General features: G+C 38.2%; 1 protein-coding gene across 10 annotated transcripts in view; it reads right to left on the reverse strand.

The window, feature by feature from the left end:
- Positions 1 to 18,603, reverse strand: part of LOC150104358 (intermembrane lipid transfer protein VPS13A-like) — a 2,072,875-nt gene that overhangs the window by 1,008,093 nt on the left and 1,046,179 nt on the right. For all 10 annotated transcript variants that reach the window (XM_090396324.1, XM_090396319.1, XM_090396320.1 and 7 more), the window contains one exon: positions 16,470 to 16,560. In XM_090396324.1, the coding sequence (XP_090252450.1) occupies positions 16,470 to 16,560 (91 nt within the window). The remainder of the gene's footprint in view (positions 1 to 16,469; positions 16,561 to 18,603) is intronic.

Raw genomic sequence — 18,603 nt, forward strand, 5'->3', positions numbered from 1 at the left:
ATTGCTCTTCCTTCTATCTATTTGAACACCATATTATGCCATGTAAAACAGTCTGCACTAATGGTGAATTTAAATAGGTTAAAAATTACTTCTGGGAAATCAGACTGTAAACACAGAAGAGTCTCTTATGGTGATATGTTGGTGAATAGGGAGACTAGATCAAACAAAATCACAATTTGATTATTAGACAGATATAGATTTTTTATTTTTACTTTAAAGTTAAGACTGATTTCAATATAAGAGCTGTATAGCCAGTTAGATTCCAATGATGACAAGAGATACTTTACAAGATAGTAAGTGAGAAAGCCAATACAGTCCACTATTGGGTGTAGTGGATTGCAATCGTTATGGAATCGCTATGTTGGCGATGAATCCTTATTGTGACGCTCGCGTCGCCGTAGCACGTGGCGGTGAATTTGTGCAGAAGAAAGTAATTTTTAATCAGTGAATAGTCCATTTTTTTCCCGTTTTTCTACATTGAGTGCTAAATTGTTTCTCTGAATATAAGTGTACTTCAGTGGTTGTTTTTTGGAAGTTAGTTGCTGTCACGATATAATATATTTTGGTTACCATCGGAATCGAATGCATAATGGTGGAAGACAAAACGAAGCTAAGTTCATTACTGTATTTAGTTATATTACATTTTATTTAATTATATTTAATGCACTTAAATGTTTTGTTTTGCTTATAATTGTTTGTACTTTTTTCTTATTTATTTAACGGAATTTATTAATTGAATAATTAACGATTACGCTACACGGCAGTAAGGAATGATGGCGGATTCAGCTGCAGTCGCAAGTGGCATATCGCCAAGTTCTCCACCATATAAGAACTCTATTATAAACAATATCATAAGGGACTTTGTGGCATGCAGTACTTGCAGCATGTATGCGTCTCGGGAATTGGATATGTGGCTTGTAAAAGGGAGCAGAGCATATGTGCGCAAAATGCAGGCAGTGAGAGGAAATAAGTGCATTAGAAATATCAATATCCAACCTTGTTGCTCCAGGAACGGGGAATGAATGTAGGAAGACAAGTAGTGTGATAGGAGAGAATCAAAAAAATATATATATATTTGAGAAAATAACAATTGATAGTGTGGAAGGCGTGAGTGACTGTGAAAGTTTAGGAAATGGTTTTGATTGGGAGAGTGAATTTAGCTTAAGAATGACTGACCTGCAGAGGGAGATAGATGAGCTGAAAGAGGAGGTGGAATGTCTTGTGAATGAGAGCAGAAGTATGAAAGATAAGATTAGGAGAATGGAAGAGATAAATGCAAGCCGAATCAGAGTAGGGGAGAGAGAGAATTTTTGGAGTGTTAGAAGAGGAGAGAAAGGAAACAGTAGGAGGGAGGGAATGAGAGAGATGTATGGGTGTGCTAGAAGAGGAGAGAGGGAATGGTAAGAGGTATAATGTATGGCGACTCAATGATTCGTGGTGTTCAAGATAGGATGTGTGAGGAGTGTTTGCCAGGAGGAACAATAGAAAGGGTGGCTATGGCAATTAAGAGAGGTGAAAGGGTGGATGAGATGATTGTGATGGTAGGAACAAATGACTTGAGTGGTAATGTAAGTTGGGCAGCGAGAGAGAGAGATGAGATTTTTGCTTGAGGCTGTATGGAAGAAGACAGAGAGAGGAAAAATAGTGTGCGTGTTGATTAGGTATGATAATGACAAGCTGAGCAGAAGAGTAGTAATATTGAATGACATAATAGCGAGAATGTGTGACAAGAGAGGACTGGTATATGTGGATGCTTGTAGTGCATTTGAGGAAAGAGAGGAATTGTATTGTATGCAAGAGACCACTTACATTTGAATGAGGAAGGACGTAGGCATCTGGAGAGATTGCTGTTCTGAACAAGTCAGTGTGTCTCAGGTAGGATGATAGCAGGGAGTGGACTCTTGTGGGAATGGATACTTGGGAGAAGGGAGACAACATCAAGTAACACTGAATCCAGTGGAGTCTAGAGGGGATAATGCTCGGTATAGAAACAATGGCATTTATATGCTTCATATTAATGCCAGGAGTATCCAGAATAAGGGAGAGGAATTGGTGGCGCAGATAGCATCAGCCTGCCCAAAAATTATTGGGATCACTGAGACGTGGTTGACAGAAGGGGATATAATAACAGGAATAGAAGTTGCTGGGTATAGCATTTTTCGTCAGGATAGGAGAGGAAAAAATGGTGATGGGATACTGCTTATGATAAATGATGACCTATGTCCTCTAAGAGTGGAGGCTTTGGAAGGAAGTGAGACAAATTATTTTGAGAGCATATGGTGTGATGTAGAGGTGGGCAAGACAGGATATTTAGTGGTTTGTTGCTACAGGCCCAGGAGCACAGAGGATGAGGACCAAGAGATGTTTAGACAGTTAAGTTTGGCAAGTGCAAGAAGAATGATTGTTATGGGAGATTTTACCTACAGTAGTATAAATTGGAGAGAGGAAGATGCATGTAGCAATAGGGGAATGGAATTTCTAGAATTCTTGAGGGACAAATGTCTTAGGCAACATGTAACAGAGGGAACAAGAGGTTCAAGAGTTTTGGATTTGGTTATAGCATAAAAAGAGTTGATAATAACTGAGATGACATCTCTCCCACCAGTTGGAGAGAGTGACCATATGGGTTTCACTTGGAAAATTTGAAGTTGATGCGAAGTGGGAAGGATTATTAGTAATAGTGCAGACGTAGTAGCCCTGCAAGAGGATTTGAATAAGCTAGATAGATGGGAAAATGAATGGGGATGACAGTTTAATGCAGCAAAATGTAAGGTCTTGAGGTTTGGGAAACATCAATGGGATGCTGCATACTCTATGGGAGGCATTATACTGGAGGAAGTAGGGGAGACAAGAGATCTGGGGTTAATGATTGATAGAAACCTGAAGTTTAGGGGACATATTGCAAAGGTAGTGAAGGTAACACAGAGGATTGCTGCAATTATGAGAAGGATGCTGACCTGCAGAGATAAAAGGGTTATCATTCCATTGTATAAGTCTCTGATCAGACCACACTTAGACTATTGTTCTCAGATTTGGTCCCTAGGATTTGAAGGGGATAAATTAACTGTGGAAAGAGTACAGAGACGGATGACAAAAATGGTTTCAGGACTGTACAATTTTGGATATGAGGATCGGCTGAAGAAATGTGGACTGTAGAGTTTGGTAAATAGAAGAAGGAGAGGTGATATGATTGAGACTTTTAAACTGTTGAGAGGTGGTTACAGGGCTGACACTGGGGTATTCTTTCACTTGGTTGAAAAGCGGGAAGGAGTGATGACGAGAGGCTATCCCTGGAAGTTACGAAAGGAAACCGTGTGCAAGAGGGTGAGGAGTGGTTTCTTTGCATGGAGGGTGGTTGAACCATGGAATGCATTGCCTGATGGAGTGGTGAGAGCGAGAACGGTCAATGAGTTTAAGGAGTGGTATGATAGACTTTGTGTTTCTTAGGGGGGGCCTCCCCTCAATGAGTCTTGACAGACTTTATATTCTTAGGAAGGACCTCCCACGATGAGTCTTTTGACTCCATGGAGTCCTTAATAATAATAATAATAATAATAATAATAATAATAATAATAATATCAGTCTCCAAGTTTTAGGAAGTGTCACTATTAATTGTTCATATATATTGAAATTATTATTTTAACTTTTAAAGTTGTTCCTTTAAACTCTAATAGTGAAATCAAATGTATGTGCATGTTTTATGGCTCATTATTGTGATTTATCATTTTTCCAATGTAGTTAACAGTCTGTGACCCAGGCGATATCCATGTAATGTTGGAAGAAACATATTGGAGTTTTTAAATACAATTCAATATATTTTTTGTTACATGTATAAACTGTGAAAATTTTTAAATATGTCTAGTATGCATGTTCCAATAAAACAATTTATAGTTGGATGTATGATGATATCCTGATAGGAATGGAGATGGAAAAATATGATGGTATTTGTGAATATAGAAGAATTTTTATTATCTAAATGTAATATACATAAAGTAATCGAATTTATTAATTACATTACAATTACATATTACAGTAATTGTATTGGGTAGGATGACTTTCATTGTCACCAATGGAATCACTGCTCTCTGTTGACTCTTCTTCTTTTTGTGCGACTTTAACAAGGAACCTATCCAATGACACTTGCTTTTGCCTCCATTTGAGGATTTCACGGAAATATGACATTGCAGCGTCGTTAAACAGATTCATCGCTCGAACTGCCACAGCCTTACTCAGGTGGTGCTTTTTTTTGCACTGTTTCCCACATTTTACACACCTCCCTAATCTCATTTGAAGAGAGGGATGTCTCCGTCTTTTTCTCCTCCTCCTCAGATGAGATCTCCTCCATAACCTCTTGCTGTTGCTCGCGATGCAGATCCATCAGTTCATCGGTGGTAAACTCCTGGCCATGTTCCTCCACCAGCTCTTGAATGTCGTCTTCATTCACCTCCAGTCCCATGGTCTTCCCCAAGGACACAATTTCATAGACAACTGGCAGCTCCTGTTCATGAGAAAACCCCTCAATGCAATCAGATCACAGTTTTCTCCAAGCAAAATTAAGGGTTCTCTTGGTGACCCCATCACAGACTTTATCGATGATCTTGACGCAGTTTACGATGTGGAAATGATTTTTCCAAAACTCTCGGAGGGTAAGGTTAGTTCCTTCTGTCACCTCGAAGCATCACTGAAATAGTGCCTTGGTGTAAAGCTTTTTAAAGTTCGAAATGACCTGCTGATCCATGGGCTGGAGTAATGGAGTAGTGTTGGGAGGAAGGAACTTGACCTTAATGAACTCTAATTCTTCCAGTAAGTCGTCCTGAAGGCCTGGAGGATGAGCAGGAGCATTATCCATAACCAGCAAAACTTTGAGTGGCAATTTATTTTCTAAAAGGTATTTCTTCATTGCAGGACCGAAGACCTCGTTAATCCACTCAACGAACAATATACGAGTGACCCAAGCCTTGCTGTTGGACCTCCACATAATGTTTAACTGGCTCTTCTGCATCTTGCATTTCTGAAGGCTCGTGGATTCTCAGAATGATACACAAGTAGGGCTTGACTTTGAAATCACCACTTGCATTAGCACACAGCAGGAGGGTGAGATGGTCTTTCATGGGCTTGTGACCGAGCATTGCATTCTCTTCTGCTGTAATGTAGATCCTCTTTGGCATCTTTTTCCAAAAAAGCCCCGTCTCATTGCAATTAAAAATTTTCTGCGCAGGTAACACTCTGAAACCATGAGCTTCTGGAACTCGGCAACGAATGCCTCAGCTCCCTTTGCATCCGAACTCGCAGCCTGTCCATGCCTCACAACAATATGGATGCCACTTCTCTTCTTAAAGTTATCAAATCATCCCCTGCTCGCCTTGAAGCCTTCTTTGTTTTCTGTAGACATACATGCCAGTTTACTTACGAGGTCGGCATACAAGGCCTTTGCCTTCTCACAGATCCAGTTCTCAGTCACAGTATCACCTGCTAGTTGCTTCTCGTTTATCCACACCAAAAGCAACTTTTCTACATCTTCCAGAATACATGGCCATTGCTTTGATACTCTCGTGACTCCTTTTGCTACATCTAGCCCCCTTAGTTCTTTCTTTCTTCTTTAATACTGTGCAAATCATTGACACAGACTTCTTATAAAATCTTGCGATGGCGGCCACTTGCATACCTTGTTCATGCTTCCCGATGATTTCCTTCTTAACTTCCACCTTAATCATCTCCTTCTTACCACCTTCCTTTTCAACCCTTTTCTTCATTGGGGCCATTGTCGTAGTACAGTTAATAAAGAACAGTCGCTACATTTGGACACAAAATAAAAAAATGCTTTACGCACACATACCTGATCACAATGCTAGCATGAATGTTGATTATACGAATGAGATATACCGACTGAGAAACGATTACCCACAATCCCTAGCAGCTTTTGATAAGGTGCCGCTCGGCAGACAAAGCGTATAGGTAATACTTGTATTGCAAGACCTCGCTCATTTATCAAGTTAAAATTTATTAAAAATTTTTGCTTGTCTTGCAAAACACTCGCAGACCGAGTTACTTGCAATCCAAGGTACCACTGTATATAGGGTTAGTAGCTGGGTAGGGGTAAAATAGCTTCTTGAATGGAAAAGAATGCCTAGTTTTTTAGAAGCTGAGGAAGCTACGGATGTGATGTGATTGTGCCAAGAGAGGTTGGAGGCAAATTTAAGTCCAAGGAGAGATAGTTCATCCTGTCTGGTGATGTGTGTATTAATGAGGATGAGGGAAGATGAGCTGAGATCCCATTTTCAAGAGAAAAGGCAGGACTGCATTTTGGTGGCACTGAAAGTGGCTAGGTTATCCTTGCCCCACTGAAGGATGGTATAGAGATCAGTGTTTAAGGTGGTAGTTGCAGATTATCTTGATGTACAGGATGTACGAGAAGTATATATCTTGTCAAAACAGTAAGATTAATGGAGTGTGCTCATGACCAAAGCTATGATTAGGATTTAAAGTGATGAAAGTAGACAGTTTAAGAGAAAGAAGGTAGGTGAGAGAACAGCACTTTAAGGCACTATTGCACTGGTAGCAAAGCTTGAAGAGAGGGTGCCATCTCTTCTTGAAGAGAGGATGCCATCAACTATATGGCACTCCAAAGGTACACAAAAATGGAATACCACTACGCCCGATTGTGGACGGAATCAATTCGCTAACTTATCTGTTATCTAAACACCTGGCAGGCCTCCTCAAACCTCACATCCATAATTCGGACACTTATATACGAAATTCGCAACATTTCGTTGATAAACTGAACAACATCTCTATCTCCAATACGGATTTACTCACCAGCCTGGATGTTACATCTCTATTCACTAACATCCCTGTGGAGGAAGTGATCAACATTTTAGGAAGTTTGCTCCCACAAGACATTACTTCTCTGTTCCGTCATTGTTTAACATCAAACTTTTTCTTATGGAATAAAACCATATATCAGCAATTGACTGGCCTTGCAATGGGTAGCCCCTTCTCACCATCTTGTGCTGATCTCTTTATGGAGGATTTTGAAAGTAAAATCTTAACTCAAGCAGACCCTAAACCCACATTTGGAACCACACAAAAAAGGACCTGTTCGACTTTCTTAAGAAAATCAACTCTCTACACCACACAATCAAATTCACTCTAGAACTTGAAGAAGATAACCAATTATCATTTATGGACACTTTAATTAAGACGCTTCCGAATGGTGGTATCAACCTCTCAGTTTACCGCAAACCTACCAATACAGGACGTTATTTACATTTCACTTCCTCACACCACATTTCTCAGAAACTTAGTATTGTACACATGTTGAAGAACTGTGCCTCTCTCCTTACAACAGATCAACAAGACCTCCAGGAAAAACTATCCCTGATATCCACCAACCTTACCATGAATGGATTTCCTCGAAGACTCGTCCACAAGATACTTTTCTCTGAACCCCGATAAAGACAACAAGATGATGTACGTTATATTTCTATCATCGTCATTCCATATTTGGGGACAGTTTCCAATAAGACTGCTAGACTCCTTAGACCACATAAAATAAGAGTGGCCTCTAAACAAACAGAAACGATTAGACAATTCTTAAGATCTCCAAAAGATAGCCATCCTTTCTCCAAATATGCTGGAGTTTATAACATACCATGCTCGTGCGGCTTGAATTACATCGGCCAAACTTCAAGGAGCCTTGAAATTAGGCAAAAAGAACATATAGGTTACGTCAATAATAACAGAGAAGAAAAATCGGGGTTAGCGTTTCATTTCTCAAGAACGAACCATACCATAGAGTGAGATAGAAGCACAATTCCTTACATGGAGGTGGACTTCCGCTCCCGAATTTTTAAGGAGGCCACAACAGTTGCCCGCTGTACACAAAACCTTAACAGGAACCAAGGACTAATCTTGCCCATGATCTGGAAGACCGTTATCAGATCCTTCAACTTGCCAGAACTGAATTATAGTGCCAACTATAGAACGTTCCTAAATAACAGCAAGTGAGATCATCCACGCTCTATGAATGTATTGTACGCGCTCTATTATTTGTTTTATATAATTGGAATCGGTTGATTTTAGTTTGTAACAGTTTTTTACTTTTTAGTGCCTTAGATCACTTAAGTACCCTGAAGATGCCAACAGACTTAGTTGGTGAAACTAGTTGGTATAACTTAGTTGTTTATTATATACACTTGATCAATATAATCCCAATAAAAGTTTTTCCAATACTTAGTCTTTATTTGAGTTGTAAGTCAGCAGTTAGAATTGAAGGAAGTACAGGAAGATGGTTTAATGTTAAATCTGGTGTGAGACAAGGATGTACATTATCCCCTCTGTTATTCATTATCTATATGGATCACATTATGAAGGAAAGTGGAATTAAACCTGATATCAAAATTGGGGATGTTAATGTCAGCTCTTTGCTTTATGCAGACGATGTTAAACTTCTAAATAAATCTGCTGGAAGTTTGCAAAATTCCCTGACTAAACTGAATAACTGTCGTAATAGACATGGTATGAAGGTCAGCATTAAAAAGATAAAGACAATGAAAATAGGTAGAATTGTTGAAAATATCAACTGTGTTGTGAACGGGGAAACTGTAGAACAAGTAAAACATTTCAGCTACTTAAGGCATGCTTTTTAGTGAAGATGGTAAATTAAATATGGAAATGGACAACAGAATCAACAAAGCTGGTATGGTAGGAAGTCAACTGAATAAATTCATATGGAACATAAGAGAAATTAGTCGGAACACTAAATTAGCTGTATACAAGACAGTGTTCAAACCAGTTTTAACTTATGATCTGAGATTTGGGTCAGAAATAAAACATCCTTCATGTCGAGGATCATTACCGGTGACGAAATTTGGGTGTATGGGTACGACCCTGAGATGAAGCAACAGTCTTCAGTGGACGAGTCCATCATCTCCACCGAACAAGTGCTTGCTCATCGTCATTTTCGACATTTGCAGCATTGTACATCGAGAATTCGTCCTCAAGGGACAGACCATCAATAACGAGTTCTACTGCCAGGTTTTAAGGCATTTGGGGGGGGGGGCATTCGGCGAAAGCAAACAGATCTGTGGCACGCGAAAAACTGGATGCTCCACGAGAACGATGCACCCTGTCACTGAGCTCTCCTCATATGCAAGTTTCTCGCCAGAAACAACATGATCTCACTTCCGCACCCATCCTACTTGCCAGATTTGGCTCCTGCAGACTTCGCCCTCTTCCTGAAAATGAAGATCCAGCTCAACGGTCACCGTTTTGACACCACTGCGGAACTCCAGCACGAATCGCAGAAGGTGCTTGACATGCTTTGAAAAAAAGACTTTCAAGACACATTCCAGAAGTGGCAAGAATGCTGGGAGAGCTGTATTGAAATGCATGGGAACTATTTTGAAGGTGGTAGTGTGTAAACGTAGATAAATAAAGTAATTTCTCGTAAACAGAGCTAGTCTCGAAACTTTTTGAAACCACCTCGTATATCTGGTATATATCATGCTATCAGGTGGCGTGTGATGGTAGGATTGTGTTTGAAGAGCTCCAAAAGATAAGTTGTTTAGTTTTTAAAAAACAGCATTATCAGTTAAACAACTATGCTAGAATTACACTGTATTGTGGATTTAATTAATTTATGTTAAAAATTCTGTTTTAAATATTGTTAATTTCGTATTTTGCATGGTAAGATATGTAGCGTAGCACACAGCACCAATGAGAAGCATAACAATGCCGTTCAAGCAGTCATCATTGTTTAAAGAATTTAATCAAAGGAACTTCGTGCAGTGCAACGTCTGCGAAATGTATGCATTCCCGAAGGCAGGTGGAATTTTGTTTGAAAGTGATAGTGGTGGGAAAGTGTGTTGAAAATGCTAAGCGAGCGAGGATCAAAAGTGTGTCTCAGATCGCGAGATTGAAGTAGTGGATGGAACTCCGAATAAGAATGAATATATGTGTGATGTAGCGCCAGATAGTACTGAGAGTGAGATTAAATGTGACATGACAGAGAGAGGGATAGAGAGAGAGAGAGAGAGTAAAAGTGTTGAACAAAAGAATAGTTTGACTGATGTAAAGAATAGAGGGCTGGCTGTAATGAGGGAGATAGTTTGGTTGCGCAGAGTGATACATAGCACAAAGTGCTGAAGCGATTGCAAAGTACGAGCTGAAGTGATTGCAAAATTGTCTAGTGAATGGATCAATTGACAACAAAAAGAAAGAAGTGCAAGATAAGAAGAATCAGGGCATAACTGAGAGAGAGAGAAAAATTAAGGAGTGTTATACAGCCATTCAATTGTAAAAGGTGTGATCAATGAGAGTGTGACAAAAATGTGCTTTTCTTCTGCAAAAATTAATGATGTTAGTGAGGCTATTAGAGCACAAAACGTTAGGGTGCAAGAAATCATCATAGTGGCCAGAACAAATTATTTAAAAGGAGAAAAGTGTGGAATGAGACAGGACACGAAAGAATTACTGGAAGTAGCAAAAGAAAAGAGTAAGAGAGAGAGAAGATACCGAGTCCATTGCAGCAGTCGAGTAGAACTGAGGAGGGCCATAATAGTGAATGACAAGATGCATACGTTATGCAGGAGACAGTGGTGTGGAGTTTGTGGATGTGTGAAGTGAGTTTGATGGGCAAAAGGACTTATATAAGAAGGATGGTTTGCATCTGAATGGATTTGGTGTTTGAAGATTGGAAAAAGTGTTGTTAAATGAAGTGAAAGTGGATGTGCAGAATTAGGGAAACTAGAGCTTTGTTTTTGGGAAAGGTGGGGAAGCTGTTGAGGGGATATGCAGACATCAGTGAGGCAGTTAGGTGTAAGAATGTGTATAATATGCCCAGGTTAGTACCACTGGCAATAAACCAGAATGGGATAGTTAGTACAAAGCGTAAAGATAGAGGTGGGCATAAGGGGCTTTTGCACTTTATGCACAGTAATGCCAAGGGAATCAGAAACAAGCAGAAAAAATTTTTTGGCATTGGTTGGCTCATCCCGGCCAAAAGTTATTGGCATTAGGGAAACATGGCTAACAGAAGATGATATAGCTAGTGGGATAGAATGTGAAGGGTATTGTGTTCAGGGAGGATAGAGAGAAAAGAATAGTGGAAGGAGAGTTATTGACGATAGTCGATGAACTGCAACAAAGAGAGTAGAAGATCGACTGCAAGAAGTGAAAATAGCACATTTGAGGCTATCTGGTGTGAGATAGAAGCCAGCAGAACAAAATATACAGTTGGATACTGCTATAGACCAGTGGATGAAAAAGATGATGGAGATAGTAAGCATTGGCAAATAGACTCAATGAGTGAAGGACAGGTCATTATTATGGGGAATTTCAACTATGGGAACATAGATTGGAAGGAGGAGTGGAAAACCAGGAGGAAGGAAATGGATTTTATGCAGCTACAAAGGGATAATTACCTGAGATAGCATGTAATGGAATATACTAGAGTTTGGAGAGTGCTTGATCTAGTAATTGCATCTGATAATTTGTCTATAACGAATATGACCATGTTGCCAACAACTGGTTAGAGTGATCATATGGTCTTAACCTGGGAGGTGGCTAAAATTGTGGAATTTTCAGTTGAGACGGGGTATATGTGAAATTACCAGGCTGGTAAGTATGACAACCTTAGGAGATTGCTTGGATCGGTGCCAGGGCATGTAGTACTGCAAGGGTTGGATGTTGATAGTACATGAGAAGGGCAAAGGAGTGTTTGAGGGAGGTAATAGCAGACTGTATACCTAAAGTTGGGAGGGTAAATCAAGTGGGAGTTAAATGGATGAATAACACCATCAAACTGGAGCTGCAAAAAAAGAAACAATTGTGCAGAGAATTTAAAGATAAAGGTGACCTCAAGGAACATAAACAGTACATGACACAAACCAGAAGGGTAACTAATGTAGTAAGAAAAGCAAAAGCAGATTATGAAAGAAAGTTAGCAATGCAGGCTAAAGAGAATCCAAACAGTTTTCTCAATATGCTGCAAGTAAAAGAAAGAATGCATACAGCAGAATAATTTTAAGGAATGCTGATGGTAGGGAGGTACTTGAATCAATCGAAATAGAAGAATTACTAAGTGAACAGTTTGCAAAAGTATATCATCCAGGTGGTGATATTTCTGGAATGAGGGAACTGAGGTAAATGAAATGGAGGTGAATAGCATGTTACAGAACCTTAATGTGAATACAACTGTGGGATTGGATGATATACCAGCTCGAGTTTTACATGAAGTGGCAAAGGAATTGTCAGTGCCCTTGACTATACTGTTTAATCTAAGTCTCAGCTCTGGGTTAATCCTGAGGGGGTGGAAAGAGGGGAATAGTTCCATTGCATAAAGGAAGCTCCAAGATTGATGCAGCAAATTACCGAACAATCAGCATATCAGGAGTCATCAAAGTATTGGAGAAGTTGGTCAAATGCAAAATACAGGAATGAATAGATTGAAATACGATACTGTATGGGTGGGGGCAGCATGGCTTTGTAAAGGGTAGGTCATACCCCCAGTAACTTGCTCATGTTTTATAATACAGTTACAGCTGAGTTGGATAAAGGAAATGGAGTTTACAGTGATACTGCTGGACTTTGCAAAGGCCTTTGACAAGGTAGACATGGAATTCTAATCAGTAAACTGCAGCACATGGGAATGGATTAAGGTTAGTGAGATGGATAGGAGGGTGGTTGATGGAGAGATATCAGAGAGTTGTTAATTCAGGATTATAGTCCAAAAGAAGGATTGTGAATAGTGATGCGATGCAGGGTTTTGTTCTTGGACTGCTGCTATTTAATTTGTTCATTAACGATATAGGAAAGAGTCTGAGAGGAACTCTTCAGTTATTTGCCGAACATGCAAAGTGGGGTAGACCATAGTTAATACACATGATGTGAAAATTTTGCAGGATGATTTGGATAGATTGGCAGATTGGGCAAAGGAGAATTGATGTCAGCTTAATGTGGTAAAGGGTAAGGTTATGTATTTTGGGATAAAAAGATTATCAGCGGTATACCACATTGGTGGAACTGTACTCCGGGAAATTGATGAAGCCAGAGACTTTGGAGGGTTAGTGGATAGGGAGTTAAATTTTAGGAGACACATAGCAAAAGTGGCTAAAGCAACTCATCAGATCACTTGTTTACTGAAGAATACTTTGACGAGCAGAAACAAGCAGGTTATTGTTCCTCTTTATCAAGTGCCTCATGCACAGATCTGGCACCAGGGGTTTCTAGGCAATGGGGAGGAAGTAGAGAGGATCCAGAGGCAAGTGACCAAGATGGTAGCTGGTCTATGGAATGAACCTTATGAGAACAGGTTGAAGATTTATGGGTTACAGAAACTGGTTGATAGGCAGAAAAGGGGTGATATGATTGAGACATTCAAATTACTAAGGGGTTTTTACAAGATCAATTCAGAGGAAATTTTTCAAAACAGGTGTGAGAACCTGTTCTGAAAAGGATGCCCCCCCCCTAGTTCTCCCACCACGGTGGGAGAACTAGAGGAGCCATCCATGAAAACTGAGCAAGAGGTAGTTAGCAAAGGTTAGAACGAGGTTTTTTGCTTGTTGAATGTTCTTGGAGAGTGGTGAATGAGTGGAATAGGTTGACAGAGTCTGTTGTGGGGGCCATGACTGTGAATGAGTTCAAAGCAAAGTATGATACATACCGTGCAAATACTGAATAAATCTTGACACGATGTTTAGGGCCTCTCTCTCTCGATGAGTCTAAGGACTTCTCGGAGTTGTCCATAATAGTAATAATAATAATAACAATAATAATGAATTCGTTGCCTACAGCACAATCGAACATGATATTGAAGAACTTCATTGCAACATCCTTCAGCAGTCATAGTCCTTTTTTCTAGTACTTTCAGCTCGGTGCGTCCATTAAACATAATGCCTCTACATACGATGACCTTAGCATTGCCATATTTAACCCTTTCAAGAACATTCTGAATATGCCATGTAGAATTAGAAGAAGAAAGACTGAAATGACTCATCTGTGAAGAGTACATTAGCTCATTATTGTCTTGTCCAATTTTTATGGATACAACACCACCGAAAACTTTATGATGATCTATGGTTACAGACTTTCGGGCATACAGGTCGACTTGATGCAAACGTCTTGCCATAGATTGTTTGTTGAGATATCCGCATGCCTGCGCTTGAATGATGCCTACTTGCAATCTGATCTGCCAAGGTGCATCGATTATGTTTTGCTGTTATAACCAAAAATCTGTGTTCCTGCTCCATTGTAGAGCAAGGGCAACCTCATAGTAAAAGTCTGGAACACAATCCACTGGTTGCAAACACTGCCCAGAGCCTGGATATAACATTATGTGAAATTCCACTCTCTGACAATATCAGTAATTCTGCAGACTTCTTCAAGCTTTCCAATAATTCTTCCCTGCGTGAAATCATCTAGATGATGTCTTTGAGACATTACAAGTCATTGAAATTTGCAAATTCATTCCTTCATAAAAAGAGCTTCCTTCAAACATAATTAGCTTAGTGATGCCTTTTGCCTTTGATACTGTTGAGCGCTACGACATGACCCCTTTGCATGTGATTAGAAAATTTGAATGTGTCCTGCTTTCTACTCAAAATCATCAGTTATACAAATTGCCACAAGTTGATTCGTCTGAATTTGTGGTTGTAATTTTCATAAGAAGTGTTGCTTCCTTAGGTTTTGGACACCAGTATATACATATATATGTGTTATATATAACCAATGTATTCTTCCTATATTGACATATGGCTGTGAAACATGGACACTAAATGCAAAGGAAATTCAAAAATTAAGAACAACACAATTTAGTATGGAAAGAAGTATGCTTGGTATCACAAGACTGGATCACAAAAGGAATATGTGGATAATAAATCAAACCAAAGGCTCTGACATCATAGGAAGAGTGAAACATCTGAAGTGGCAATGAACTGGGCTTATTGCTAGAAGTCAAGATCAGCAATAGACAAAACAAGTACTGATTGGATTTCAAGAGAGTAAAAATGACCCTGATGCTGATCTAAATCACGGTGGACTGATGATATCATCAGATTTGCAGGAGTGACATGGGAACGGAGAGTCATGGACAGACAGTTTTGGAATAATCTTGAGAAGGCCTTCATCTAGCAGTGAATCAACAATGGCTGGTGATATACATATATATATGCGGGTGTGTGTGTGTGTATATATATATATATTAGTATATTATCATATAACCATGGAAATTCAAATAAAATGATTTGATTTCATTGTAGACACTCTATGTTGATTTTCCTACTTCATTTAATTTATCAAAATGTAGCTCCTTTATATGCCCATATTTGTGGGCCAATGTAAGTCCTTTCTTTCTTTTACTGAAATGTCTCTTATCCTTGAGGATAAGAGATATTGCAGAATCTCTTCCTCAAATAAATAAATTCTTCACTGAACAATGAAGTCCTTATTTGGAGATTTAACATAATTTTTTTTATCAAGGTCTTTTTTTTTTTAACAAAATTTTTTTCACATCATACAGATGATCCATAATATCATGTGAGATATTTTGAATATAATATTGATGTAATATAAAACAAAATTACATACTAACATACAATCATGACTTATTATTAAACAGAATATAAATATATTCTGAGAGAATGTGGACTGCAGAGTTTGGTGGATAGAAGAAGGAGAGGTGATATGATTGAGACTTTTAAACTGTTGAGAGGTGGTTACAGGGTTGACACTAGGGAGTTCTTTCGCTTGGTTGATCAGCGGGAAGGAGTGATGACAAGAGGCCATCCCTGGAAGTTACGAAAGGAAACTGTGAGCAAGAGGGTAAGGAGTGGTTTCTTTGTGTGGAGGGTGGTTGAGCCGTGGAATGCATTGCCTGATGGAGTGGTGGGAGCGAGAACGGTCAGTGGGTTTAAGGAGTGGTATGATAAACTTTGTGTTTCTCAGGGGGGGACCTCCCCTCGATGAGTCTTGACAGACTTTATATCTTAGAAAGGACCTCCCTCGATGAGTCTTTTGACTCCTTGGAGGCCTGAATAATAATAATAATAATAATAATATTCTGTTTAATAGTAATATATTATTATTTTATATATTATTTCTTCTCTGCTACATAAATTAATATATAAAATGTATATAAGGGATGTGATCAAAAAGGAAGTGAAATCTAGGATCATCATACAAGTAGAATAAAGTATCAGTGGATGTTAAACACTTCTTAAGTGAAAATGTTAAAAGATTGGGGTGATATGCGAGTTAGGGAGTTCCTTGATGTGACCTTGACTAGCTTTGGACTCGGCTGTATTATCATAGTCCATAAATAGGTTTCTATATAAAAGAACTGCATACACATTCAACTTGCAGCATTAGCACTGGATTAAAGATCTCAATGATTTTGAATTCACCATAACTATCCTTACCCCAGTGAGACTTAGCTGTATTTCCTCAAATAAATAAGAAAAATAAACACTAACCCATGTTCTTTGAGTCTGGCATTTCACCTTCAGAGAGATTTTCCTGATATACTGCAATCATTGTGCTCAGATCTCGTTGTCCAATATTTACCTGCAATGAAACAATCACATGAAAATGAATTATTCAATGTTTTACAAATTCTACTGTGAATGTATGTGTATTATTTTAGTTCAGTATTTTTTTTGTAAATGCAACATTTGGATTTCTTCATGCTGCAAATGCTGTCCAACATGTTTACTTGGAAAAATTAAGAATTAGAAACACTGATGCAATTTTTCCCAATAAAAAAAAACACAAGTCTATTGGCTCTTTATTTTAGCACAAGACTTTATTTACATTACTGATTATTAGCTTCACCCTGTTATAAATTACTTAGAATACGTAATAAGGCTTATTATACAAATGAGCATATTAACCTCCCAAATGACTGAGGTGGATGAAATAGTCAGACCACCTTAGCATTTTTCATGGATCAAAATATCATAGACAGTCTATCTTTTATGACGTAATCATAAACGGTGATTTTAGAGCCATCAGCGAGTTAAATGGAATGGAGCAGCCTTCTTGTCACTCGACTTAAAGTGCACTGTTTTACTTGGAATTTCCTTCATTGTCTTTCAATATTTGAACTTCTTGCTGCAGAATTTATTTGTCCTGTCTCTCCTCAAAGAAAAAACCAAATTTCACATGTATGAAAATAAATAATAATGATCATCATCCTTTCAGGGATTTAGGTCCAGTGGCATTTCCAGAAAAGTGACAGTTCCAGTCTCTTTTCATCTTTTCCTTGGTCGTTGCTGACTTCTATATCCTCCAACTTAGTGGTATCAGAGTATTTTTTTTGAGTAGTCTGGAACTGTCCATTGTTTTTGATATTTTCAATCCACTTCTTTCAGTATTCATATACTCTGTCCAATACCTGAGTCTATTTAATCTATCAGATAAGTTTAGGTGTTGATAATAATTCATGACTCATTTTTAATAGTATTACAACACCAAATGAACTATTTTATAAAATGATGTGTTATTAATTTTCTTATATTTCACAGAATTTCAAATCAGCATCATCAGAGCACAACACAGCATATATACGGGACAGTGAGTAAGTGAAACAATGCAAATGTAATGGACAAAAGTTCTAAAGTCCTATTTTTGGTGCTCTGAGTTATGTGGGAGATTTCTTCCATCTAAGAAAATTAATGTGCTATTTAAAAGTCATTACAGATCTGGAAGATTATTTTTTGAGTTAGCCATGGCTATGAAGAATACTCCTAACCTGAACAAATATGGTTGCATTAATTTGCCAAAAATTTAGGAGACTGTTTTCATAAGAGTAACTCCCACATAACTGTAATTTTATTTATTTATTTATTTTTTTACATTAGAGAGTACCAAAAATAGGACTTTAGATCTTTTGGCTGTTACAATTGTATTATTTCACTTACTCACTATAGCATATACATGCTGTGTTGTGTTTTGATGATGCTGATTTGAAATTCAGTGAAATATAAGCAAGTTAATAAAAAAATCGTTTTTATAAAATAGTTCACTTGGTACAAAATTAATAAACGAAAAAACTCACATACAAAGATTATTTAATAGTATAATTTTCGCCTGTGTGTCACAGGAATCTTCAGTACATTAAGCTCAAATTAAACAATAACTGACAATTCCAAAAAGCACCACCTAAGTAGCTGGTGTAAGATAACTAAAAAGGTCAATAACTTCTTCTTTTTTTTTTTTTTAGGAAAGTTATTCACATTTTTAGTTATCTTACACCAGCTACTTAGGTGGCGCTTTTTGGAATTGTCAGTTATTGTTTAATTTGAGCTTAATGTACTGAAGATGCCTGTGACACACAGGCGAAAATTATACTATTAAATAATCTTTATACGTGAGTTTTTTCCGTTATTAATTTTGTATCGATATGTCTACTCACGGTATACCTCTTTTAAAACATAGTTCATTTGGTGTTGGTTCGTTTGGATGAGATAATCAAATCCAAGACCCTCGATCCTCGTGTAGCATCTGTTATGTATTGCCTAATATAGATGTCCCTCAAAAATTCAAGAAATTCATTGTCTTTGGTTCCTGATGCTGTTTCTTCACTGCAATCTGTATTTCCATAATTCA

The sequence above is a fragment of the Typopeltis vanoorti genome, chromosome 8 (assembly GCF_054136105.1).
Source record: "Typopeltis vanoorti isolate ZY-2024b chromosome 8, IOZ_Tvanoo_1.0, whole genome shotgun sequence".
Taxonomy (NCBI): Eukaryota; Metazoa; Arthropoda; class Arachnida; order Uropygi; family Thelyphonidae; genus Typopeltis; species Typopeltis vanoorti.